We start from the raw sequence: 25,399 nt of genomic DNA, 5'->3' as shown, positions 1-25,399 counted from the left end.
GGGAGCTGGAAAACGAGCATATTTTCATAATAGTAGAGTGTCCCTTTAACAAACCATCTTGAAAATTGTTTGTTTTTAGTATTTTAAGAAAGGAAAATTTCTGAATAAGAACAAGGTCGTAGTTCTTAACCTCATCCGATGTGTTTTCACACGATCAGCAGCTCTTTCTTTACCTCCTTCTGTGAAAGCTTACGTCAGCCTCCCCCCTTCATCTTGATGAAGGGTTGCGGCGTTGAGGAACTCGCCTGTTTGTGTTTGTGTGTTTGGAGGAATGATCTCAACTGCAGTAGCCAAGTTCATCAGTGATGCTCTGAACGCCTCTCAATTGGAGGTCAGATTTCCTCTGCAGTAATATGCTCTTGCTTTTTCACCCACCCACAAACAGTCACGCAGTTAAACAAAGGCTAGACATTGTGTGCTGGACGCAACAGAGAAGCACACACTGCCACCCACTTTATGAAATGGATGAATGGATGCTAAAACACTGATATCAGCATGCGGTCAGAGTGAACTAATTTAAACTATGTGTTGCAATATAAAATTGGATTCCTAGAAATTGCCCTGCTCCGGTGTCAAAATATTCATCTGTAATGGATCTCCTTATGTCACCACTAGGAAAAGATCAGGAAATACTGAATGGGATTCATTGACACAAGTTTTTCTTATCCAATGGTAGCCATTAGGAGCCAGCTGCAGCTTAGATAGATTTAGGATGGCATGCCTGTCTCCTTCAGAACGAGCTGTCCCTGTAGTGCCCGCGCAGAACAAATACTGGTAACAAGAACATTCTGGTCATAATAGACTTGCTGCTGCTATTCTCTTATCACATTGATATTTCTCAGAGCATGAATTCATTTTGCTTTTATGCATCAAATGAGCATGGCTTTAGATTGTAAGACTTATGGTGCTGTTGAATTGATTTAAAGTCTGAGGGTCTGTAGTGTACTTGGGTGAGGAATGTGTTCCTGAATGATCGTTGGTCAGTTGTTATTTTTTTTATCCATTTCAGTTCGTTTTTCTTTTACTGTAACACTTATCACAATTGTAATCATTTTAAATAATAGCTTGTTAAGACATTATAATTAATAGCAAACTTTGTATGGGTTAAGGGCTCATTATAGTTGTGCATACGTCCTACGTATTTTTAACGTTTTTTAAGCCAAAATGCTTCCACACGTCGGCTTTGAAAGCTGCAGTTGTTTTTAAATTCTCTGACATTTTCTCACCTCGCTAACTGGCCATATATGACAGACAACTGGAAAGCGACGACTACAGCAGCGCGCGAAGGAGGTCGTTTGACGCACACAGAGGGATTTGATGGGTTTTTAAAAATATCGATAGTAGAGATTGAAATATCGATACACTATCATGCAAAAAATGTACCCCCATAGTAAGCTTTATCGATATTTTTGCACAGCCCTAATCCTCGCGTGTAATCACGCATTGTTTTTTCACCAAACTACTAGAAATGCGTGCTTGAATCAAACACGGTGCACCGCGGTGCAAGTGCGTGCAGAACCTTGAGCAGATAACGGGACGGTTTGATTCTTTACCGAGAACTGTTACAGCCCTAGTTCTCACCGTCGCAAAAGGAAATACATATGACGCAGTTTTTTACCTGACGGGAGGGACCAATCACAGCGCTTGCGGTCCGCGTAGAACTATCGCTCTGTTAAAAATATGCAGGGCTACGCCAAAGCTATGGATAACCTACGGCAAAGCTACGACTTAGACTTTACGCACAACTATAAATTGGACTTTAGTTGTGTTAATTTTATGTCAGTATGCAGAAATGTCTAGTTATAAGATAATACAACTGTGGCCTTCCAGAATTTTTTTCTTTAAATATATAAAAACATACAATATATTAAATGAAACCCTCTGCTTTTAAACAAAAAAAGTATGACCTCTCAATTATGGATAGGTTTCCTCAAAAAAAAAAACAAAAAAAAACTTTTTGAACAAAAAGCTGAGATGATTGCGTTTTTGTAAGGGACTTAGAGCAGTGGTTCTCAAACTTTTTCAGTGTGCTGCCCCCCTTGTGTTTAGTGCATTTCTTTGCGGCCCCCCCAAAGAAAAATTATGACAAATTTGTTCTAAAATGTAACATTTTAATTAAACAAAACATATAAAATTCTTCAAAGTAGAGCTGTTGGTTAGTAGCCTTATATTTTTTTTGGTTTAATTACACAGAATTCTTGATAAATTTATGTATTTTATAAAATGTCATAAAACTGGGGCCCCCCTGGCACCATCTCGCGGCCCCCAGTTTGAGAACCACTGACTTAGAGATCAGATTCAGGGCGATGATCAAAACATACACATTGTTTTTACTGTTTTTGGATCTGTGGATGCTTTAGTGTTTTATTAGTTGAGTAAGAGTGCCACACTAGTGGATAATAGCGGAAATATGGATTGCGGTATAAACTCGTCATTGCTAGGGAAACATTTTCTCTTGATGAGATAACTCGTTAATGGCGGGTAAAGAGTTAAATGTGTTTTTTTTTCATTATGTAATAGGGATGCGCGATAATTTGCATGCGATATCATTTGCAGCTCGTCAAATAGGTCCGCGATAATGAATGCAAAATCGGCCCAATTGTCAGTGAACTACGGCTTTGTGTAGTAAATGCTGCTCCAAAAAAGCAGATGTTGCAGATTTACTTCTCGTCAGTGAAGCCGGTTAGATGCACAATGACAATCACATGCAAATTATCGCACATCCCTATTATGTAATATCAATATCTATATTCCCACATTCATGGAAAACCTGTACTGTAAATATCCCGACTGATCTCACGGGAACTTATTTTAATAGTTGGCTTTATTCATATGATTTCATACGAAGTGAACCGTACCAAAACGTACAATTACTATAAACAATAATGAAAGTAACCCCAACATCACAGGAGCGAAAGCAAATCGTACAAAAACGTACGAGTGTGGTCCTATGAAATGATACGAATTAGTCACATTGTAAAATATATAGATTGCATTGAAATGGAACTTTAATGGTTTCAAGTCTGTAAATGATGGCACTTCAAGAATAAATGTGAAAAAGGTTTTTTTGTGTACAGTCCTTTTACTCAAAAATGTTTTCTTTCCCAGTAACTGCACACAAATAGCTAGACGACATGGAAATGTGTTAGTCAAAAGGTGTGGGAACTTTGAAGTAGGGACATAAGTGCCACAGATTGCACAGATTTTTTTTTCTGTTCAAAAAGAGTTTTCTAGCTGTGATTCATGAATCATATGGAGTCTTAGCTATTTATATTCACCGTACTGAACGTCTTATTTGCCAAACGCAGTGTTTCAGATCAGCTCCCTCTCTAAAATCTGTTGCAAAATATTGAAAAATGTTAAATTTGCGTGCCTGAATGGTTTTGCATGTGTAATGGATAGATGTGAGATGTGGCTAAACACATGTACGGTTTCTTTTTTAGTCTGTGCTGTAAGGCATTGGTATTAATTCCACTAATCTGTAGTCTTGGGGTTTGTGGGAATAATTAGGCAGTTGGATTACGGCTTATTTGGAGGATTATATTTTACATTAATCTCTCACGGTGGCCCAGGTTTATCACTGATTGGGTGGTTTTTTTTCTGCCATCTTCCTCTTACGTGTACTCTCTCTCTCTCTCTCTCTCTCTCTCTCTCTCTCTCTCTCTCTCTCTCTCTCTCTCTCTCTCTCTCTCTCTCTCTCTCTCTCTCTCTCTCTCTCTCTCTCCACTTTTAATAATCCACTTTTCCACACGTTTTCTGATAAGATTCAGTCTATGTAAATTAGTAAATTATCAAACATTTAAAAGCCATCAAACGGGAACCTTGAGCAGTGACATCATGCATTTATAACAGGGTTGTAATATTGCTGCTAATGGAAACCTGATCATTTTGGCCGAATGATCGTCTATAGTTTCCCATTTGTGTTTCCTTTGATGTACTACTGAGATGTTTCCCTTTCATCTTTCTGGATTGCTGTCATTTATAAAGCTGAAATCTTGCAGTCCACAAACTTTGCTGTTTTCAGTCAGCGTGTCTTGTTTTCTGCCAGCTGTCGACTTTCACATATGTGATTTTTCGACTGTACGCTGTAAATGAAGCAGCAGATGTATAAACTATAAACAAGCATTTACTCGGATTTTATAAAGACTGCACAACTTAATATTAGTTAAATGTTTATATAATATGCTCATCCTTCTTTCCTATTTCATTGCTACACTGCTAAAAAATAATTTTAGGAAAGTATTATGCCAGTGTTGGGTAAAAATCAGCTTATTCTGAATGAAGGGCATCAATTAGTCTACCTTCAACAATAAATCTCGTCACAAATACTGTCAAACTTCAGATCACATGCTGTGAGCAATGTTCCCATTTTTGTGTTACCCAGAAGTCTCCAGACATTTCCAATTGTGCTTCGCCAACTGTAGCTGTTTCTGAACACAGCATCACTTTGTTTGTACGGTTCAACCGAATGCATCTCTTACATGTCACAATGAATCTTACTCGTACAGGACTTTTTTAAAGGACAAGTTCGGTATTTTACACTTAAAGCCCTGTTTTCAGATTGTTTATTATGAAATAGAACGGTTTTGACTGAAATTTGGACATATGCGGCTGCCCTGAGAATTTTCCCGTGTTTGTGTTTCACCTCACACCTTTACAATATGGGTTTAATGGTGCACTGGAACAATCCTTCCTAAAGTGCATTAAACTTTCGTTTACAAAGACATGAAACTCAGCGAGTGGTCAGGGGTGTTCACTGATATGCTCACACAAAAATCGCTGCAAAATACGCATTCCAACAGGTTTTATCGTAGTTTTTGTCCAACTCCATTGACTTGTATAAGATGTGCTGTGAGGTACGGGATTACTCCGCACCGGGAACTTTGTTTGTATACTTGCAATTGGCAAAGGTGGATTATCGCCACCAACTGGGCTGGAGTGTCTATTATTCAAGCTCTCAACGGAAGAATGTACAGGTGTGAGGCGTTTGGAAAAATAGATCCACAAGTTTACAACGAATGCTAAAACACCTGTTGGAAAGCATCTTTTGTAGCGATTTTTATGTGAGCATATCAGTGAACACCCCTGACCACTCGCTGAGTTTCACGTCTTTGTAAACGAAAGTTTAATGCATTTTAGGAAGGATTGTTCCAGTGCACCATTAAACCCATTGTAGAGGTCTGAGGTGAAACGCAAACAAGCGAAAATACTCAGGTCAGCCGCATATGTCGAAAATTCAGTCAAAACCGTTCTATTTCACCATAAACAATCTGAAAACAGGGCTTTAAGTGTAAAATACCGAACTTTAACTCTTTCCCCGTCAGCGTTTTAAAAAAAAGTTGCCAGTCAGCGCCAGCATTTTTCATAATTTTCACAAAAGTTTAATGCCTTCCCGAAAATGTTCTTTTTTAAATGTATAAACGTACAATATATCACATGAAAAAACTGACCCTCTGCTTTCAAAAAAAAAGTTTCATCCTACCTTCTCTTATCACCTCTCAAATATAGGTAGGTTTCTTCAAAAACACCAAATTTTGAGCAAAAAGCTGAGATAATGTAATTTTTGCGAAGGACTATTGATGGAGATCAGATGAGGAGCGATCCTTAAAACATACACAGAGTTCTTTCACTTTCACATGAGGCGTTACTTCCGGTTTATATAAGTTGCGGAAATGGGAAATTTCCAGTGTTGCGGAAAGCCGGAAATTCTCATAATTGGCAGGAAAGAGTTTTCTCTTAATTGACAAGATAACTCGTCAATGACGGGGAAACAGTTTAAGCGATAGTTCACGCAAAAATGAAACTTCTGTCATCATTTTCTCACCCTTATGTTTTTCTTAACCTGTACCCGCTTCCTTTCTGTTAAATACAAAGAAAGATATTTTGATAAATGATGGTAACCACACAATTGATGATACCCATTGACTTCCATAGTATTTGTTTTTCTTACTATGGAAGTCAATGTGTATCGTCAACTGTGCGGATATCATCATTCAGCAAAATATCTTCTCAGAATTTAAAAACTCATACCGGTTTAGAACAAAATGAGAGTGGGAAAAGGATGACAGAAGTTAAATTTTTGTGTTAACTATCCCTTTAAGGCCGACTAGTTGTTCAGACAGTCCGCGCATTGATATCGGTGCATCTTTGATGGTGTTACAGGAAGCAGGTCTCAGATCAGTATTCAGCATGGTTACACCTCATAATCTGATTCAGCAGTGCATCTCCTGAAGGATGATTGAAAGATCTCTCTCTTTCCCTCCCTCTCCTCATCCATCTTTAGCCCTCAGCTCTGTCTCTTTGGATATGCTGTATATTCCTGACGGTGGTTTAAAGCTCACATCAGTAAATATGCACTTTGATGTCTTGCAGAGGGAACTTGTGTGTGACAGTTGTTCAGCTCTCTCTCTCTCTCTCTCTCTCTTTCTCTCTTTCTCTCTCTCTCTCTCTCTCTCTCTCTCTGTCTCTCTCTCTCTCTCGAACATAGGCAGACTGGTGTATGTGAACACACACACAGATTAAAAGACTTGCCTGTGCTCTCATTGAGGGGTAGAAGTCTGCCAGTGGGGTTTTCTAATTGAGTGGTTTACTGTGAAGAGTTTGTTTTGCTCTTATCTCTCTATCTGCTCATCTTCCTCTCTTTTATCATTAGCATTGGGGGGGAAATTAATGTGAAACCTTTGGGCAGGGGTGTAAAACTCCAGTACTGGAGGGCCACTGTCCCGCTGTGTTTAGTTTTAACCCTGCTCCAGCACACTTATCTGTAATATTCAGGCAATTTAAAGAGCTCTGCAGGACTGTTACCCTTGGACACCTGCTCTTTAGCACATTTGAAACTAATAAACTAACTTTAAGAAGTAATAAACTGCTGTATTTTCCTGCATTCGTAACTTTTTACATTAACAAATGCTTTTACTAGTCTAATTGTAAACATACGTAAACGCACTAGCTATCGTGCATGAGCAATATAGTTTATAGCCTTTGTTAAAGGCAGGGAATTTTGGAGAGACTAGTAGTAATACCAAGCTAGCTTTGAAGCATAAGCTTTGAAGCAAAGCCACTTAGCTAAATATAGCTTTTAGCTATTTCTTTATCCAATCGTTTTTTTATATAGCTGTTTCTAAGACTGTCTTTGTTTTAATTAAGGGAATAATAACGTGTTAACCTTTTAAATGAAATAAAACTTACATTTGAATGCCTTTAATGCACCCGGTTGAGCCAGTTCTGCATCATCACAAAAGTAATGAAATTGAAATGGCATTAATTCGGTGGACTGCTTTTTACATCTCTTATGTCCATCTCAATTTGGACTGTGCCTGCTGTGCCGTGACTGCTGCTGTTATAGTTTTGTCTTTCATCAGTTCGCTTTCTGATTGGGTATCATTTCATTGAACGTGACAATCTACAGCATGCTTACGCATTTGTCCTCGGGTTCCCCCACACAACCAGACTTCTGATCGTACATGTCGAATGTTAACATTCCGAGCGCCTCCATGTTTCAAGCAGATTCAATCATTCTTAATTAGTGGTTGCCAAACTTTTCATTTTGTGACCCACTCAAAAAGATACAATCTATCCCGGGACCCACATACATTTTTTTAAAAATGGAAATATAAGAAAAATACACATTTGACCTCTTTTGTAAATGAGTAGTTTTTATTTTCCTTGTCATTTTATTAATGAAATGTACTTTTAATTGAAATATCAAAATAATTTATGGTATATCACTGTGGCGGCTGTCGTGTGTGTGTGTGTGTGTGTGTGGTTCGTAATAGTTCACAAGACGCAACAAATACATATTTTGAAAACACAAGCAACACACATGACACTCCGAACACATATTTTGAATCTGCGCCCCTCTGAAGAGCAGTCATGAGCCGCCACTGTTATATCATATCAGAATCAGAATCATTGCTTGTAATTAGTTGGACCAAATAGTTTTTTGTGTCACTCATCACAACAGCAAAGCGACTCTGTGCGCAGGAAAATCGAATAAGATAATCGATAAACAATCAGGACTTTACCTAGGATTGTTGTAAAGGGGGGAAATTTGGACCGATTATTGTTTTTTTATTTATTTGTGGCGGCCTTAAAACACGTACCCAATACACCGCATCTCAAGGCTTCATATACCATGCAAATAAGTGCAGACAGTAAAAGAAGGGATAGTTCAACTAGAAAATTCTGTCATCATTCACTCACTTTCATGTTGTTAGAAACCTATAAATTGCTTTGTTCTGATTACCACAAAGAAAGAGGGATTGTGAGGAATGTTTCAAACCGATCATGAGCCCCTTTGACCTCCATAGTAGGATAAAGAATACTATGGAAGTGAATGGGGCTCATAAACGGTTTGGTTTTCTCACAATATTTTCCTTTGTGTTCATCGGAATAAAGAAATGTATACAGGTTTCTAATAGAGGTGTAACAATACATCGATATGGATCGATACATTGATTTTATTATTTCTAACAATCCGATGCCACACATAAAAAATCGATTTGAGGTATCTCTGTTTTGACACACTCTGCATCCTCATTCCTTCACGTAACGTCCATCTACGCAATTCCGCCAAAGTGCGCATTTCTGTTTATTTTCATCTGCTAGCATCAGCAAGTGAGTGCGATGCAGCAACATAGCAGTTGTAGCAGTGGAAACACAGCGAAAAGACTGGAGATGAGTGTGTGTTTTGCACTGCAGGTGATGTTGTCCATGCAAAACGCAGTGTCATCTTTCCTGACATGATCAGTAGATTTTTTTTTTTTTAAGAAAAATCTCCCAAAAGAGACCACTGTAGCACTTGTTTGACTGTTAGATCTGATGATGTGTGACAGATCAAATTTTTAATTTTAAAAGCTTTATTTTTATATGAATTTATGTTTCAATTTAATTAAAAGATTATGCCTGAGGAAGATCTTGTGATCGAAACGTCCCAATAAATATTTTGTATATATTGCAAGTTAATAGTGTGCGGGATACTCTTTATTTTTATATCAATTTAATTAAAAAAATTTTTAACTACCTCAGTGATTGTTACTATTGCACATTTTGGCACAAAATACTTTGCCATCATAAGCTTGATTTTGTGTGATATTTTGCCCCTCATTATTCATTTTATTTATTTATTCATTTTCGTAGAGTTTAATTAAATGTTCATGTTATGTATTTTGGTTGCATTTGTAAGTAAAAATGTAACTGCTTTAACTACACTCTTAAAATGAATGTGTTAAATTAACACATCTTGTGTCTAGTTAAGGACAACACATCTAGTGTGTTGTCCTTAATTTAACACATCTCTGTGTTATTTTTGGAACAACACACTTTGTGTCGTTTTAACACATCTTGTGTTGTCCCTTTTATTTTTTTATGAACTTAAATGACACTTAATGTGTTAAAAACAACACATTTTTTAATTTTAACACATTCCTTTGTGTTAAACTATTTAACACATTATGTGTTAATTTTAACACATTATGTGTCATTTCGTGCTGATTTAGAGTTCATATAAATAAAAGGGACAACACAAGATGTGTTAAAACAACACAAAGTGTGTTGTTCTAAAAATAACACAGAGATGTGTTAAATTAAGGACAACACACTAGGTGTGTTGTCCTTGGCTGGACACGGGATGTGTTGATTTGGCACATTCGTTTTGAGAGTGTAGGCACGTAATATAAAAAAGGAAGTGTTAGATTTATCGGCAGAAATCACATCGCTGGCAGAGAAAAACGTTTTTTTTTTTTTTTATGGAATCGTGATGAACTTGGCCACATTTACTTACTTTCATGTTGTCAGAAACTAGGGGTGTAAATCGGACGTTTTTTTTTACTTTTGGTTGAACTATCCCTTTAACCCATTTACTTCTAAAACGCCTAAAACCTATGTTATTCCAGGATAAATACTCTTATCTCCTGAGGGTTTTCAAAAAAAATACTAAGAATTGTCAACGTCTACCAAAAACGTATTATCAAAGCCTCTGTAGCACTTTAGAAACATGAAATAAAAGTAACCGGCGGTAATGTTTCGGCATGCAGCATCAGGCGCAAATGGGTTAAGTGAATATAACCAGTGGAGAAATAAAGCATGTGTTGTATATATATCTCAGAATTATCATAATAATTTCATGGGGACTTCATTTAAATCATAAAAATTAATATATGAAATATAATTGTACAAATTTGTCTGGCGAGCTGTGGTACTCCGATAAATGATGAAGGTTCAACTCTCGCTTTACTTGCGTCCCAGTTCCTTTTTTGCCACTTTTCTCTCTCTCCAGTTCTTTCTTGTCACTCTTCAAACAATGTTACATTTTTCCATAAAGAAATCTTGCTTCCCCCACGGGCGAGTGAACAAAACCATGATTTTTCAAACTGCCTTTTGTTCACTATATTCCATCAATTTGTTCATTCTTTCTGTCTTCCTGTATTTGTTGACAGCCATTTAAAGACACGGCTCACACCAAAACAAAATGAACTCTTGATTACAGCTGTCACATTTGACAATGTATGAAATAATAACAACTGCAGTTGTCAAGTGCTTTTCATGTTTTCTTGATTGAATGGTTTTCTACCTTTTTCATATATGGTAGTATTTTTGTTTTGCTTACCTCAGACATTTAAACGAAAAGGGGGAATCAATTATGCTTAATGAGCATTTGATCTCTTCTCTGCTGTCTCTCTCTCTCTCTCTCTCCTTTGAAGATATACGTTTTTTCCAATTAGATGGCTCTTTTAAGTTTGTTTTAATCTGGCCTTCTCCCTTTTTATATTCAGATCTTTCAAACTGAACTCAAGCACGGTCATTTACCTTCTCATATTGATCTGTGTTAAAAAAGCGCATAAGTCCGTATGCATGTTTGTTTGTGTGTGTGTGTGTAACACTGTTGGATAATCTTTTTCCTCACTTCCTCAGCAACTCCTGCGAGAAATGCAGCAGATGGCCAGCCGACCGTTCGCCACCATCAACGTCGCCTTGGAGACGGACGACGAGCCGCCAGACCTGATTGGTGGAAACGTGAAGGTTAGCATGACCTTAGGTTTGATGACATCAGTGTTTGCTTTAAGAGGGAGTGCAGTTACTGCATATGTTGATGTTAGGAATAAGCTGAGTCACTGGCTCTTTTCCAAAACCTAGTAAGCAGACTTTCTCTCTGCTGTCTACATTAGCAGTTACCCTCTAAATGCCATCCTGCTTGGTTTTTACAGCAATTTAAAACCTGCTTATGTTTAAGCATTTAAAAGTTTTGATTTTAAGGCCTGGAATTGTCGGTTCTATCATAAACAGGATTTTATTGTGAATATTTGACTGCTGTTGACATTGAAGGCGAGGATTACAACTCTCATCGTTCCATAATCTTTAACAGCATCATCATTATTGTTGTTTTGCAGCCTCTAGCTGTAAAAATTATAAGATGATGATGCTGTTGAAGACGTGGAGCGATTAGAGTTGTGGTCTTCGCCTTTAATGTCAATAGGATTCAATCTGACAGGACTCACACGACTCTGAGAGCGATATTGCATTTATACAACAGTTCGATACAACGGAGTGATTTTTAAAAGCCTCTTTGTTGGGGAAATACTTTCTTCCACCATGGATTTAAAGGCCAGAATGACAGGTTACCTTTTGGCCATTTGTTTTTAATGTCATAATAACTCAAATGACGGAATAGCCGTTTCTCAATATTACTGTTTCATGGTCACAAAGGATAGCTTTAAAGGGACAGTAAGTAGGGTTTTAAGAGTTTTATTAATTAAAATCAATTTCTTTATTCATAAATATGTCCTTGTTGGTGTCAAATGACCTCTGCCAGTGATCTGACTTTTCTTTGCAAGCTTAGAATTTCTTCTCTTTATTAACATTGAACGGTTAAGTCCAAGGAGGCTTCCATGTCGTTCCGCCATACTCATAAACTATAATAGCAGTTTATCAATAGTTTCTACAACGCGTTTTTTACAACGCATTTTTTACAACGCATTTTTTACAACGCGTTTTCATTCAGAACACGTGAACTAGCTTGTACGGACAAGGAAATCAGTGAGTATATAAAGGCTACTCTAGTTGCAACATGCATTTGGAAAAGCGAGGCGCTAGAGAGCACTATTCATTTGAATGTAAAATACAATTTCACACCTAGATGGGGGTAAATCCTACTTATTGTCACTTTAAGATCAGTTCGGGTGAGAATGTATAATACTGTATATACCTGAATATAAGATGACCCCCCATTTTCCAGACTTATTTTTGGAAAAAAGAGATTTTGTGGAAAAAATTCCCCAAAAAAAATTGTTTTAATTGAAAATTCTAGTGATAATTCATTGGAAAAACATTTTAACACCATTCATTAAATATTTGAATTAATTTGTCACAAAATAAAGTGCACTCTGTCAATGAATGAGTTCAGAAATGAATGATTGAGTGACAAAAAATGAATAACCTTTCCACAAAAATGCAATGATTATGTAGGCCCATGTATGTATGTAACTGTGGTACTGTGAAGATAGATAGAAAATAACCATCTGCTTTTAATCAAACACGTCTAACCTATTGTGTTGGCGCCCTCTACTGTTTGCACCTGCTTTCTCCCTTTCCCTCGTGATTTTGTCTATATCGCGAATATAAGACGACCCCCTATTTTTCAGGCTATTTTTAGAACAAAAACCTCGTCTTATATTCGGGTATATACAGTATTTAAATCTGCAGTTGATTAGTAAATATAGCGCCTATTTGCTTAAAAAGATTCGGACGTGAGATCCATATGTGCCAGCGGAGTCATTGTTCGCTTACCCCGCTGACCACAGCCTGATCATGGAAACTTTAATTTCCCGCTGGCTCTGATGTATCCGTGTTTGATAGTCAAAAATGAGATTTTATTTGTTTGGGGCTGATCAAACCAACAGTATTTGGTCTCATGAAACTATTACTTGTTTTCTTTTATTCATATTTAGTCTTTTTTGTCGTTGTTTAGAGGGGTGTCACGATTCTTCAAATCCTCGATTCGATTACATTTTCGATTGTAAGGTCATGATTCGATTCTCGATTTTAACAATTTTTTTTTGAAAGCACAAAAAATTATATGCCATTTTTAGACTAGACTTTTATCAATTATAATATCTGACCTTGAACCCGGAGATGCCCTGCCATGTTAGTCATGCTCCCAGGGAGATGATGACGCGTAAACAGACGCTACAGATAAAGAGAAGATGATAGTTTTCATTGCTTTATTCGCCAACTGTATTTTAATTGTCCACACGATGTGACATTATTTGAGTCTAGTTTTGTCAGGTTTAAATCTGGTTTGGTCTTTCTTTAAAAAAAATTATTTATGCACTTCGGGTATAAAGTGTTTCAAGTCATTTCAGGTCACGTACATTTCTTTGGATTCGAGAAGACCTCTAGTCTCAACCACCTTGGATAAAAATTGTAACGCTTATCACAATGCCTTTTTGGATTGTGTATACTGCATGTGAAGTTCGGCTGGAAGCGTGCCTAAAATACTATCCAGAAAGATGACTTTCTATGTTTTGAATTTGAACTACTGGAGTGTGGCGTCTGAGACAGCAGTCAGATGGAGGTTTTGTTATGTAGGCTCTCTGTGGTGCTCAGCATGAACGTAAAGGGAACTTTAAACCATCACGCTTTGATATGGTTACAGCTGAGCCGGCTGTCGACGACTTTTCCAGCTTCTAGTTATGATCATGCTTTGTTTATTTCTGTTTACTTTAGTTTCATGGCCTCACGGTTCCTCTATGGGATTTGTGACTAATAACTGTATTACATGGGTTTTTTTATTCCAAGAGTTGCTGGATTGTAATTACTGCTTTTTGGTTACACTGTAATGACAGCATTGGAGTGAAGATCCAATTTAGATTTGCTTCTCGCCTCTGTTCTCTTTTCTGCTCTATCAATGTCCTGCACTTTAAAAGTAATTACAATCCAGCGTTTTTGAAAGCTAAAAACTGTAAATGTAGTTATTTGTCTGGAATGTAATAGAGGGTCCCTGAGGGTATGAAACTGAAGTAACACTAAAGCACACAGGAGCTGATACATGAAATTATTTACAGCGGTGGTATATGGCCCCTGACAATATACTGTAGACCAGTAGTGAAATATCAATAAAGACCAGTAGTGAATTTACCTTTTTGTTCATTTTAGATTGCAAAGGATATCATTAACGTATCAGTTTGCATAAAAAGTTTTTTATTGAAATGAATTTTAGAATGTAGTATTATTTTTGCTATAATAAATGTTAGTTTGAAGACTCCACAAACCTGATCATCCAAGTTATCTCAGCATAGTTTGTGAATGCTTCAAATAGCATATTTAAAATATTTCAGCATGGTCACAAATGTCACATCCAAATTTATATGTTTGGAGACTTAGAAATACAGAACATGTATGTCCCTGCTAAAAAACAATAGAGACCATCACAAAACGTATATTTTAATGGGAATTTTATTTGTTGTAATGGAAACTGTAATGGAAACTGTAAGGATTTACCTAGGCAAACTATTTTTTGGGTAGTAAGAGCTCTGTACATGGTAAATTTTTATGTAAACCATGTGCATTTAAAAGACTGCTGGAAAACAGGCCAATCTCTACATAACACAGACTGTGACGTCACTGTCGAGATGTACGCCCTTTAAATTAATTACAACAATTTAAGTTGTAAAATGCTAAAAAGTTGTGACTGCCAAGTTAGCACTACATGCTAATTAATGCTACACTGAAAAAAATTATTTATTGAATTTACTAATTTCTTTTAAGGTAAGCTACATTTAAATAAACAAAAAAGATTAGTAAAGCTTAAATAAATTGATTGCAACCACTTACCTTAAAAAATTTTAGTACATTCAATAAATCCATTTTTTTTCAGTGTATATGCTAACGTTAAGGCTAAAGTTCTGCTATTGACGTTACAGTTACCAGAAACGTCTATTCAAACAATTCGTTGTTCATCAAAATCTGTATTTTCATCAGATACATGCTCAAACATATAAGGTTTCTTTACTGATGTGAGCTACTGGCGTAAGAATCAGATCAGAGCTCAATATTATTATTCATGACCCTTCCAAATAGGGCAAAAGACCATTTCAAATAGGCCATTACATTCAAAGGCCAAATAATAGGGTTGTAAATGGACATTTCTGGATAATTTTTGCACTTAATGAAGTTACATACCTTCTATGTAAATATCAAAGAACAGTTTAACATATTATTTCAATGCATTCGTCTGCACCTTTAAATCCGAAACACACTACAAAAATAATTTTACAGTAAGGTTGAATTGGTAAACATTTGTAAATTCATTAACTAACATGAAGAAAAAATCAACAATTTAGTTAATCAGCATTTATTAACCTTTGTTCATGTAAGTTAATGTCAATAGAGTTATTCATGTTAGTTCATTGTGCATTAATTAATGTTAACAGTGACGAGGTTTGATTTTATAAATGTTTTAGTAAATGCTGAAATGAACATGAACTAAGGTTAATAAATGCTGTAGAAGTTTTTTTTATTGTTAGCTAATGCATTAATTAATGGTTAACAAATGAAGAGTTTCGTTGCAAAACGAGATAACCATCGTTTTTTTAATTGTTCAGAAATCTCGTTTTTTGGTTGTGCATTCCAATGAATTGGTTTGTTGGTTTGTTTTTGATTTAAACCTTCATAACTTAAAAAATACATCTAAGTAGCACCATAAAACAAAATAACAACATGATAACATAATAATAAACATGATTTGACAAAAATGTTAAAAAATGCAATTAACCCGTATTGCAACGAAACTCTTCAAATACAACCTTATTTTAAAGTGTTACCAATTTGGGTGATTCCCACAAAATCCAGACTTATAAGGTGTCCAGCATCAGATTTTTTTAAAAGCCCTTGAAGCCATTTTTTTGCACATATAAGATTAAGGCCTGAGCTTACTATAACCATTATTTTTAGAGGATTTAAAACATATTTCCTATAGATCTATTTAAATTTTTTTGATTATCATTATAAAAAATTATCAGTACCGCAACATATTACATTAAATATATGCATTTACAAACTCATGTTTCGGTAATGAGAACTAAAAAGTTGTCTACTATGACAAACCAAATTTCAACTTTTATCTGGAGAGAAAAAATAAAAATGTTACTTCATTGAGGGCTTAAACAATGATTGACAATTGTTGCGGAGGATGAGAAAATTGGACACATTTATATTCTTATTATTGTCTCTACATTTACCAATGATCACCAAATACCACATGTTTCTTTACTATAAATGTTAATAGTATAACATGCACTGAAGCTTTTTCTTTTTTAGATTTTTTAATTATAAATATTTCCATGTCAAAGAACCCAAATCCAGTCATGGACACGTTGCGGTAATGAAATTTTTCCCCTTCAATGTGGAAAAAACAACAAAATTGGTTTGTATGATGTCATTTGAAATCATGTGCAAGATAGTACATGAAGAGATGTTTGTAACTGTATGCTTCTTATTTTGATACTCTTACTTTGCATTTACTTTATCAAAATATTTCATGGCACCTCATAAGTCTAATTTTGCGAGAATAAAGGTAAAAGCTTTTAAAGGTAAAAGCTCAATCCTACTGGTATTTTAATGGACTCCAATAGAATTTCTGTGATAGTTTCTATTGTTTTTCACAGGAGTGTCCAACAACCAGTTAGTCAAATAGTGATATTGGCTAGTTTATCTAAAAAAAGTTTTTCCAATGTAATCTTGAGCTTTGTTTTTGTCTGAAACGATACTTTAAAGGTGCAGTGTGTAAATTTTAGCAACATCTAGTGGTGAGGTTGCAAATTGTAACCACGGCTTAGTCCAATGCTCACCCCTCGCTTTTGAAACGCATAGAGAAGCTATGATAGCTGCCACCGGACAAACAAATTTGTCTGTAGAAAAATGGCGGCAAAAATGGCCACCTCCGTGTTAGGGGACCCTCGGTGTATGTAGATAAAAACATCTCGTTCTAAGGTAAGAAACACATAATGGTTCATTATGAAAGGTCTTTTTACACCACATATAATAAAGTTTTGTATATTATTTTTGCATTTCTTTGAAGAGATCCTTCTAAAAATCACACACTGCACCTTTAATTAGCAAGCGCTGTTGTTTTGCTGTAACACATTCAGAATGTTAAAGCTCCAGCGGAAAAGCATCAGTGCTACAGCAACGTATCAACAGTTTTTGACATGGTGTTGCACTTGTGGCACAATAATTAAGCAAAATATAACAGCTTTTAAAAATACATTTTGAAGCTTGTACATTCAGTCGAGCTGTTTTTCAATGCAAGAAATGTGATTGGAGTGCGATGAGCCTACACAAATGGAATTTAACAGCTGAATTGAACGACTGATTTGTCACCTAGTTATTTGGTTAATCTGAACGACTAGGCAATGTTAAAATTTTGTTCCGCTCCCTGAATCTCTCTCTTTCTCTCGCTCTTTCTGGGTGTTACTCATTTTCTTTTTCTTTTAATTCTAAGAGTTAATTAAACAGAACCTGTCTTAAGCGTGCTCAGTCTGGTTGCTTCAGATAATCACCCGGTCCAAACATAATAGACACACATATATATACACATACATACGCTGATGCTATTCCTCTTAAATGCTATAATTGAATTTTACTAGGAGTACTTTGTTTGTGTGCATACAAATAGGTGTGCATGCCTTCATAGGTATATGCCACTTTTGTCCTGCTCTGAAGTGACACTGTGGACCAAGTATAATTTTTAGTGATTTACTGTGTTCTACATAAAATTGTCCTTGATATCTTTAATATTGACTAAGGTCATGTAAAAAATTGAAATCAAACTCAAAATTAGATTTTGAGACATTAGCCTAGATTTTACAGATGGGGTCACAAAACATACCAGACTTCAATTTCATGTCTGGTTTTGCAGAAGTTTTACCCACTGACTGTACTTTAAAATGTTTTATAGGTTTTATTTGTGTGATTTGTTAAAGCAGTATACCACAAGAGACGTTGCTTTAGTGATTTTCTCTGTGGTTAGAGGACAAAGAGTTTAATAAAATGGTAGCAATAAGATAAGACACCACTTCCCAGGTGTGTGTATATCAGCTAAACTGGTTTGACTCAACCATGCTTAGATTCTGAAAATTGCAGTAAATAAAGTAACTTGATTTTTTTTGTGGATTTTGTAAAGCCATTTATCTCAGTTTCAGTGTCCGGTTGTAATGCATTTTGCATTGGTACGCCAAAACATACGTATTATTAATCTTTCTTTCTTTTCACTTAGTCCGTACCGAAGCCCATAGCTTTGGAGCCCTGTTTTGGGAATAAGGCAGCGGTGCTTTCCATCTTCGTTAGATTACCCAGAGGCCCTGGAGGCATCCCACCTCCGGGACAGTCAGGTGGGTCTATGAGCCAAGTCACACTGAGTGTTGAACAATTTTATGCTTTCTGCTGCCAAGGCCATTACTATGATGATCAGAAACACCCTCTTTTTCTTTCTCCCTTCAGGGCTGGCAGTAGCGAGTGCATTAGTGGACGTCTCTCAGCAGATGTGTCTGGGATATAAGGAGAAATCCGGAGGCTTGCGTAGCCGCAAACAGCAGCCGTTAGCGCAGCCCTCCACCTGCATCTGACATTTACCCTTCATCTTCTGACCTCGGACCTCTGCTAAGACTGAGTCACAGCAACACACTAACAGCCGGGTCACATCGGCGGGAGACGCAGGAGGACGTGCTTTATTGAAACTGAATCGCTCCTGGCCAACCGAATGAACGGAAATTGACTCCCATGTGACCCTGACTGATAAGACTTTACCCGCGGGCCACTTTATGATATTTAACTTATTTCAGTTATTTTATTCGATTTTTACGATCAGGAGGATGAATCTTTGCACTGCTGCATCTGTGTATCGAAGGCAACACACTAACTTTCCTTCTGGAGACGGTCTTTGGCTGCATGGCTATCTGAAACACACATATACACACTCGCACACGTTTTGCGCCCTTTGCCTCTTTAATCATGGCTCTTTTAGTAGTTTTTAATCATTGTATCTAATTTGCGTGTGTAGTAAGCCTGCTGTGTGTATGTTTACATGGGTTTAATTTAACAGGTCATCTCTGCTGTCTCCAAAGAGGTTTGCGTGTTTTTTCCGGAAGGATTTTCATTTTTACCTTTTTCCGTTTTCCAACGAATTACCTCCATTCACATGTTTGCAGGCCATTAGAAAGATCGTGCGCATGTGAGTGTTTACCATTGCCATAATGATAGTGCCGCTTCCGCTCTTATCATCCGCTTTTTTTTCTTCTCTTATCTAAAAATCTCAGGCCGTTTCTCAAACACGTTTCAAGGTTGAAGGAAACAAAGAAGATATAAAAAGGAGATGGCAGGCGGGTAGCAGGGCGCAATCAGAACAGACAGGGACCTTGTTTAGGTTTTTCAAAATGTCAGAAGTAATTTTTTGCCCAGGGAAGGATTATCTGCATACACAAACGCACAGACGCAGGTGTGTGCCGGATACGGTGAAGACGTGGAGTGATATGAAGCGGATTGCCTTGTGCAAAGAAAAGGTTAAAGATGGAACGTGCAAATGTGACATTAAGAATCGTTAGCATTATGTTTCTCTTTCTATGTGCCTGTAACTGTACCCGTGTGACATCACAGATGACCTGTTGCTTGGTTTTTGGTGCTGTTTGATTGGGCCATGAATAAAGGGACACGGGCCGCTTGAACAACTTTGCATCTACTGTAATGTTATCAACACAAATGGGATGTCATTAATCTGTCTTTGATCCTGATGAATTTTGAATGTAAAGTTGTGAATGCAGTTTGATTGAAAACGTTTCTTGCGGTGAAAAGGGCCCAAAAGGGAAATCGTGCATACTAACAAGTGATCTATTGAAAGGAGCTGGTCTCTCTTACTTTATATGGAAGCTCAATCCCACAATGCTTTTCTCTATAAGCCTCAAACAGTACAGCGAACACACACATGCACACACTGACCGCATCATCTCTATACAGTGATACTGTAGATATGGAGTCTGTAGTTTGTTTATATGTATAATGTAGCAGCAAGTGCACTCAAGTTTTTTGTACATAGTGATGGACAGTAATGTGAATGCATCTCTGTTAAGCGACACTGCACTTGGTGGGTGGAAAACCCACCCGGGCTTTTGAAATGTGACTGCATTGCAGCTTCTTTTGTATGTACGATGGCGAATGTCATGAACAAACTTTAAACTAGCTGCCTACTTTAAAGACAAAAGCAACAGACCTTAGAATTGAAACTGATCTTGTAATTATGTGTACATAATGAATGACATAGAAACATTTTGTCTATAATTAAATGGTAAAATGAATACGATTGTTGTCTTTAAATCAGTCGATCATTTAAATGAAGAATTAACATTTTATATAATATCCGTTTTGTTTAGTGATGAGTTTCCTAAAGTTTTTACCATTTAAGTATTTATAAGTTTCTAAAATCTACTTCTTTATCCATACTATTATTATTAGTGTTACAGTACATGCTAAAGCTAGAATCACTATTACTACACTGTAAAGAAAAATGCAGCAAGTTTAAACAACTTTTACAAGCTTAATTCAACGTATTATTTTACGCTTTGACCTTATAAAAACAAGTTGAAATTGTTTAACTTATATTTTTATGCTACTTAAACTTAAATGATGTTAATTTGATAAACATGCTGCATTTTTTACCGTGTACAGTATTGTGGCTCAGTGGTTAGCACAGTTGCCTCACAGCAAGAAGGTCCCTCCCAGGTGTAAAATGTCCACCAAAATACACTTTAGGAACACTTAGTAAATGTACTATTTTCATGCACTAATATATCAACTTAAAGGGATAGTTCACCCAAAAATGTAAATTCTGTCATCATTTACACAACCTCATGTTGTTGTTGTATGAGTTTATTTTGTTGAACACGGAATATATTTTTAAAAAATTATGATAGTCATACAGTTGACGGCAGGGCTTAACATTAATTTTTTTGCTCACCAGCAACAGTGGCCAGTGGTTTTACAAAGTTACCAGCCACTCAGCATTATTGCTGGCCAAAATTTTGTTGTTTGAAAAACAATTTTAGATTATTAAAATTGATTTTGGCATGCTAAAATTACTTTTTAAAGACTGATACCCAAATTGAGACTGCATATTAGCTGGTATATACCTGGTATTAATACAGATCATATCATATATTCAGCTGCATAAAAAACATGCAGTTTACACAGCAAAAAATTACTTTCTTACTTAGAGATGCATTTTCTTGGTGAGCAAAACGACCCAAGAAAATAAGTCTAGTTTTTAGACCAAAAATATCAAATTTAAGTGATTTGTGCATTATACAAAAATCTGCCAATGGGGTAAGCAAAAAATCTTTAACATTTTTCTTAAACACTAAATTCAAGAAAAAATCAAGAAAAATTTGCTTACCCCAGTGGCAGATTTTTTTGCTTGTTCTATGCACAATATCACTTCAATTTGATATTTTTGGTCTAAAAACTAGACTTATTTTCTTGAGTCGTTTTGCTTATCAAGAAAAAGCATCTTAATTTAAGAATTTTTAGATATTTTTACTGAAAACAAGACAAAAATACTAAGAAAATGTTTTCTTAAAAATTTTTTTTGCAGTGTTGTTTTGCAAAAAATCCCTCTCAAGGTTTTCATTTGCCATTGTACAAAACTGGACGCGCACTCTTATCTGCACAGATCTCCATAAATTTCTCTTGCTTTAGCTCAAAGAGTTTGCACACACCTTGTCTTTAATGCAATCGCATATCTTTCCTCTTGTTTACGTGTGTGCACTCAGACTGCGTCCCGTGCATTTGCAAATCCATCAGCGCTGCAGATCTCCATGGTAAAAAAAACTTAAATTGGTGCAGGGATTGCTCGTGGGCGTTGTAGTTTCGTAGCGTCACACCGCGCATTGTTTATTTTTCACATGACTTTAAAGAAAACTACTATTAAAAATTATATTAAATCTGCCAAAGTGGCTAGTGAGAGTGGTTGTCTTACTCGCCACAGGTGAAATCTACCCACATTTGGCGGGTGTTAATGTCAAGAAACTGTTGACTTTCAAAATTCGGTACCAGCAACTGTGTGCTTGCCATTATTTATCAAAATATTTTCTATACAGGTTAGGACAACATGAGGGTGAGTACATTTTTATTATTGGGTGAACTATCCTTTTAAGAACATCTAAGTGTACTCAATTGCTATTTTGAGACATTTATTTCAATACACTCAATACTCAGTTTAAGTATTACTAATATTAGTGTACTTTTTCAAGTGCACTAAGGTACTACTGAAGTAGAAATATATATTTAATTAGTATATTTGTGGTGTATAAGCTTTACATTATTATTTAGCACAAACATAGCAATGTACTAAAATTGTACTTGCTGGTATTTAAGTATATTTTTAGTACATTCAAGTATACTTTATTTTTACCTGGACTGGTTCGAGCCTTGGCTGGGTCTGGAGGTCTTTCTGTGTGGAGTTTTCATGTTCTCCCTGTGTCAGTGTGGGTTTTTTCGGGTACTCCGATTTCCTCCTTTATTCAAATGCACTGAACTACTACTAAAGTATAACTATATTTTTAAACTGATGTATTTGTAGTGTATAACTTGAACACTATAATTTAGCCCAAAAATTACTACATATATACTTGCTGGTGTTTTAGTACATTTAAGTATTCTTTATTTTTACCTGGGTTACCACACTGTTAAATTTCAGTATTACTGGCAGCTGTTTGCCAGTAACTTACTGTAGATTTAAATTTTAGTTATTTACTGGCAACAGTTTGTCCAAAGTTAAATGAACATTAAATATTAACAAGTTTTTATCTTAACAGAATAAAACTAAAATAACAGCTACATGCAAAGCATTCTGGGAAATAAATCTAAAGGAAAAAATGAAAAAGGTTGTTGAGGATTTCTGGTTCCCAGAATGATTTGCATTAGGCTGTTATTTTATAGTTTTATTCTATGAAGACAAAGTTTGGACAAACTGTTGCCAATAAATAACATTAATTTAACTGCATAACTACAGCAAATTTTTTACAGTGCAGCTTTTAAATAGATTAACTGGTTCTTACACTGAATATATAGCAATTGATGCTTTATGAACATTAAAAAATAAACAAACAAATTAATTGCTCATATAAGAATACAATTTGAACCTGAATCTAAGGGATGCCCCTATACGAAATTGATGTGCCAAAATTTTGAATGCCATCTACCGATACAGCAGTGGCGGCTCGTGACTGCTCATCTGAGGGGCGCAAATTCAAAATATGTGTTTGTTACATCATGTGAACCATGTGCATCACGTGTTTTGTCAAGGTGGGTGCCTGCTGCATATGCGTCAAAACTGTTTATGATAAAAGAGACGCTCACGTTCAAAAAGTACAAGCAAGACAGCTTAACAGTAAACTTTGATTACGCATGAGATTATGCGAGTATCTGGCAAACGCGAGCGTCTCTTTTATCGTAAGCCCTTTGGGCGCATCTGCAGCGGGCGCTTGTTTTGACAGGACACGTGATGCACATATGCTCACTTGACGTACAGAACACATATTTTGAAATTACAACCACACACATGAGGGGCTACATACATGTTGTGACGAACTTCGCATTGAGCGCCCTCTAAAAAATAAGTCACTGGCCGCCACTGCGATACAGATAGTTTTGCTGTTTACATTTTGTTTCAAATTATTATGTTGTGAAATCCTAGAAGTGCAAAGCTTGCAATTCTGATGTTATCGTCAACATGATTCCCCATGCACCTCAAATAATGCATTTTATTAAGATATGCTATTACTTTCGGAAGTAATCTGACTTAAAAAAAAAATCAAGATTTACATTAAAGGACAGATCTAAAGTAGAGACTCGGGGCATGTTTAGTTTCTAGGCAGTTACTTGCTTTATTGAAACCCTACTTAGATTTTCTTCAGAAAGTAAAAATCTGATTTATAGTATGCTTATTATAAGTTCCTCAGTGTTTATCTAGTGCTCAAATGTAGCCGCCTGAGAGCGTCAATGTGATATTATATGAGGAATCCATCAGAGAAGATTCATTCATCTAGATGCAAAGCAATACAGCCTTATGATGACTCTGCTGCTCCATAATTTAATCAAAATCTCACACCATTCCCTGTATATTTGCATTTACCATTTGCAAGTACATTGGCAGGCATTCAGAAACAGGGAGTGCTTTGATGTTTTGTTGTTGTCAGGTTGGGGCTCGAGCAGAAAGGGAGAAATCCACAAAGCAAACAACATGACAGTTCCTGGCCTCAGCTGTAAAGCCTAACTAAAAAAAGGCTGCCTATATAGGCAGTCTAGGTACGGTTTCCTTATACAAAAACTCAATTTATTGACTGACGGGCCAGCAAGGCAGATGCTTTTGGTCATAGCTGCAGTAAATGTCTCATCATGCGTCCCTCCCTTGGGTCAAGATGTTCAGGAAAAGGTTCAAGTATGTCATGTGGCATTAGTGCTAGGCTAACTTTTACACATGAGTGTTTTATTATGTACATGCAGGGATGTTTGCGTATGACTGGAGCTGAAGGGCAGGGTGTGCTGACCCAGATAATGAACATAGGTGGCAATGTACTGTAAAGACTGAGGCAAATGAAATCGGGTTACTTTACTCCCTAGTTTCCCATTACCCCCTCAGCTTGAGCCGACTGAAAACCCACACAGAATCTACAGGATTGGATTCAATATACAACCCCTCGCTGTCTGGTTTCCGCTTTTTAAAAAGTGCCATTTTGAGACTGTTGTGGGGCCACACTAAACTTGTGGGTTGTTTTAGTGTCCAACCTTTCATTCATCAATCTGCAGTTTTCTTATATATGCTAATTGTTAACTTTTAATAAGGTCGTCATATGTACCATTAATGTAACTTTGAGGTACCAATATGCACTTTTTAGGTACAATTGTGTAATTTTTGAAAGAGACACTTATCCAGGTGCTGCAAGTCATTTTGACTAGTATCTATAATTTATTTGTGTCCATTGCATGAAATTCAGCTTATTTCATGCCTCGAGCACAACTTTTTTTTATAAATAGTTTTTTGTGTCCTTGGCACAACTTTCTTTTTTGTGTCATTTTATGTATTTTTTCTCACCCCCCTCCCATTTTTAAGTCATTGTTCCTTGGGGTTGGGGTGAGATTTGGGGTTTGGGTTAGGATGTCTAAAATATGTAACAGAAAGTGATTCTAACCCCAACCCCAAGTGATGGTAAGAAAACAGGAAAAACAATAAGAAAACAATACAAACAGTGCAAAAAAATGATTTTCAAGAAAGAAAAATTCTTAGCATTTTTTCTTGTTTTCAGTAAAAATATAAAAAAATTGGCAGATTTTTTGGCTTGTTTTTTTGCACAAAATC

General features: G+C 36.2%; 1 protein-coding gene across 1 annotated transcript in view; it reads left to right on the top strand.

Moving 5' to 3' along the window:
* The window catches only part of atrn (attractin), an 86,962-nt gene extending 66,620 nt beyond the window's left edge, over positions 1 to 20,342 (top strand). Inside the window, exons 27-29 of the mRNA XM_073873093.1 lie at positions 10,912 to 11,019; positions 18,272 to 18,386; positions 18,496 to 20,342. Of these exons, the coding sequence (XP_073729194.1) occupies positions 10,912 to 11,019; positions 18,272 to 18,386; positions 18,496 to 18,620 (348 nt within the window). The 3' untranslated portion in view covers positions 18,621 to 20,342. The remainder of the gene's footprint in view (positions 1 to 10,911; positions 11,020 to 18,271; positions 18,387 to 18,495) is intronic.
* The last annotated feature ends 5,057 nt before the right edge of the window (positions 20,343 to 25,399 follow it).

This window comes from Misgurnus anguillicaudatus, chromosome 11 (assembly GCF_027580225.2).
Source record: "Misgurnus anguillicaudatus chromosome 11, ASM2758022v2, whole genome shotgun sequence".
Classification (NCBI taxonomy): Eukaryota; Metazoa; Chordata; class Actinopteri; order Cypriniformes; family Cobitidae; genus Misgurnus; species Misgurnus anguillicaudatus.
This window is presented reverse-complemented; position numbering and strand designations above follow the sequence as displayed.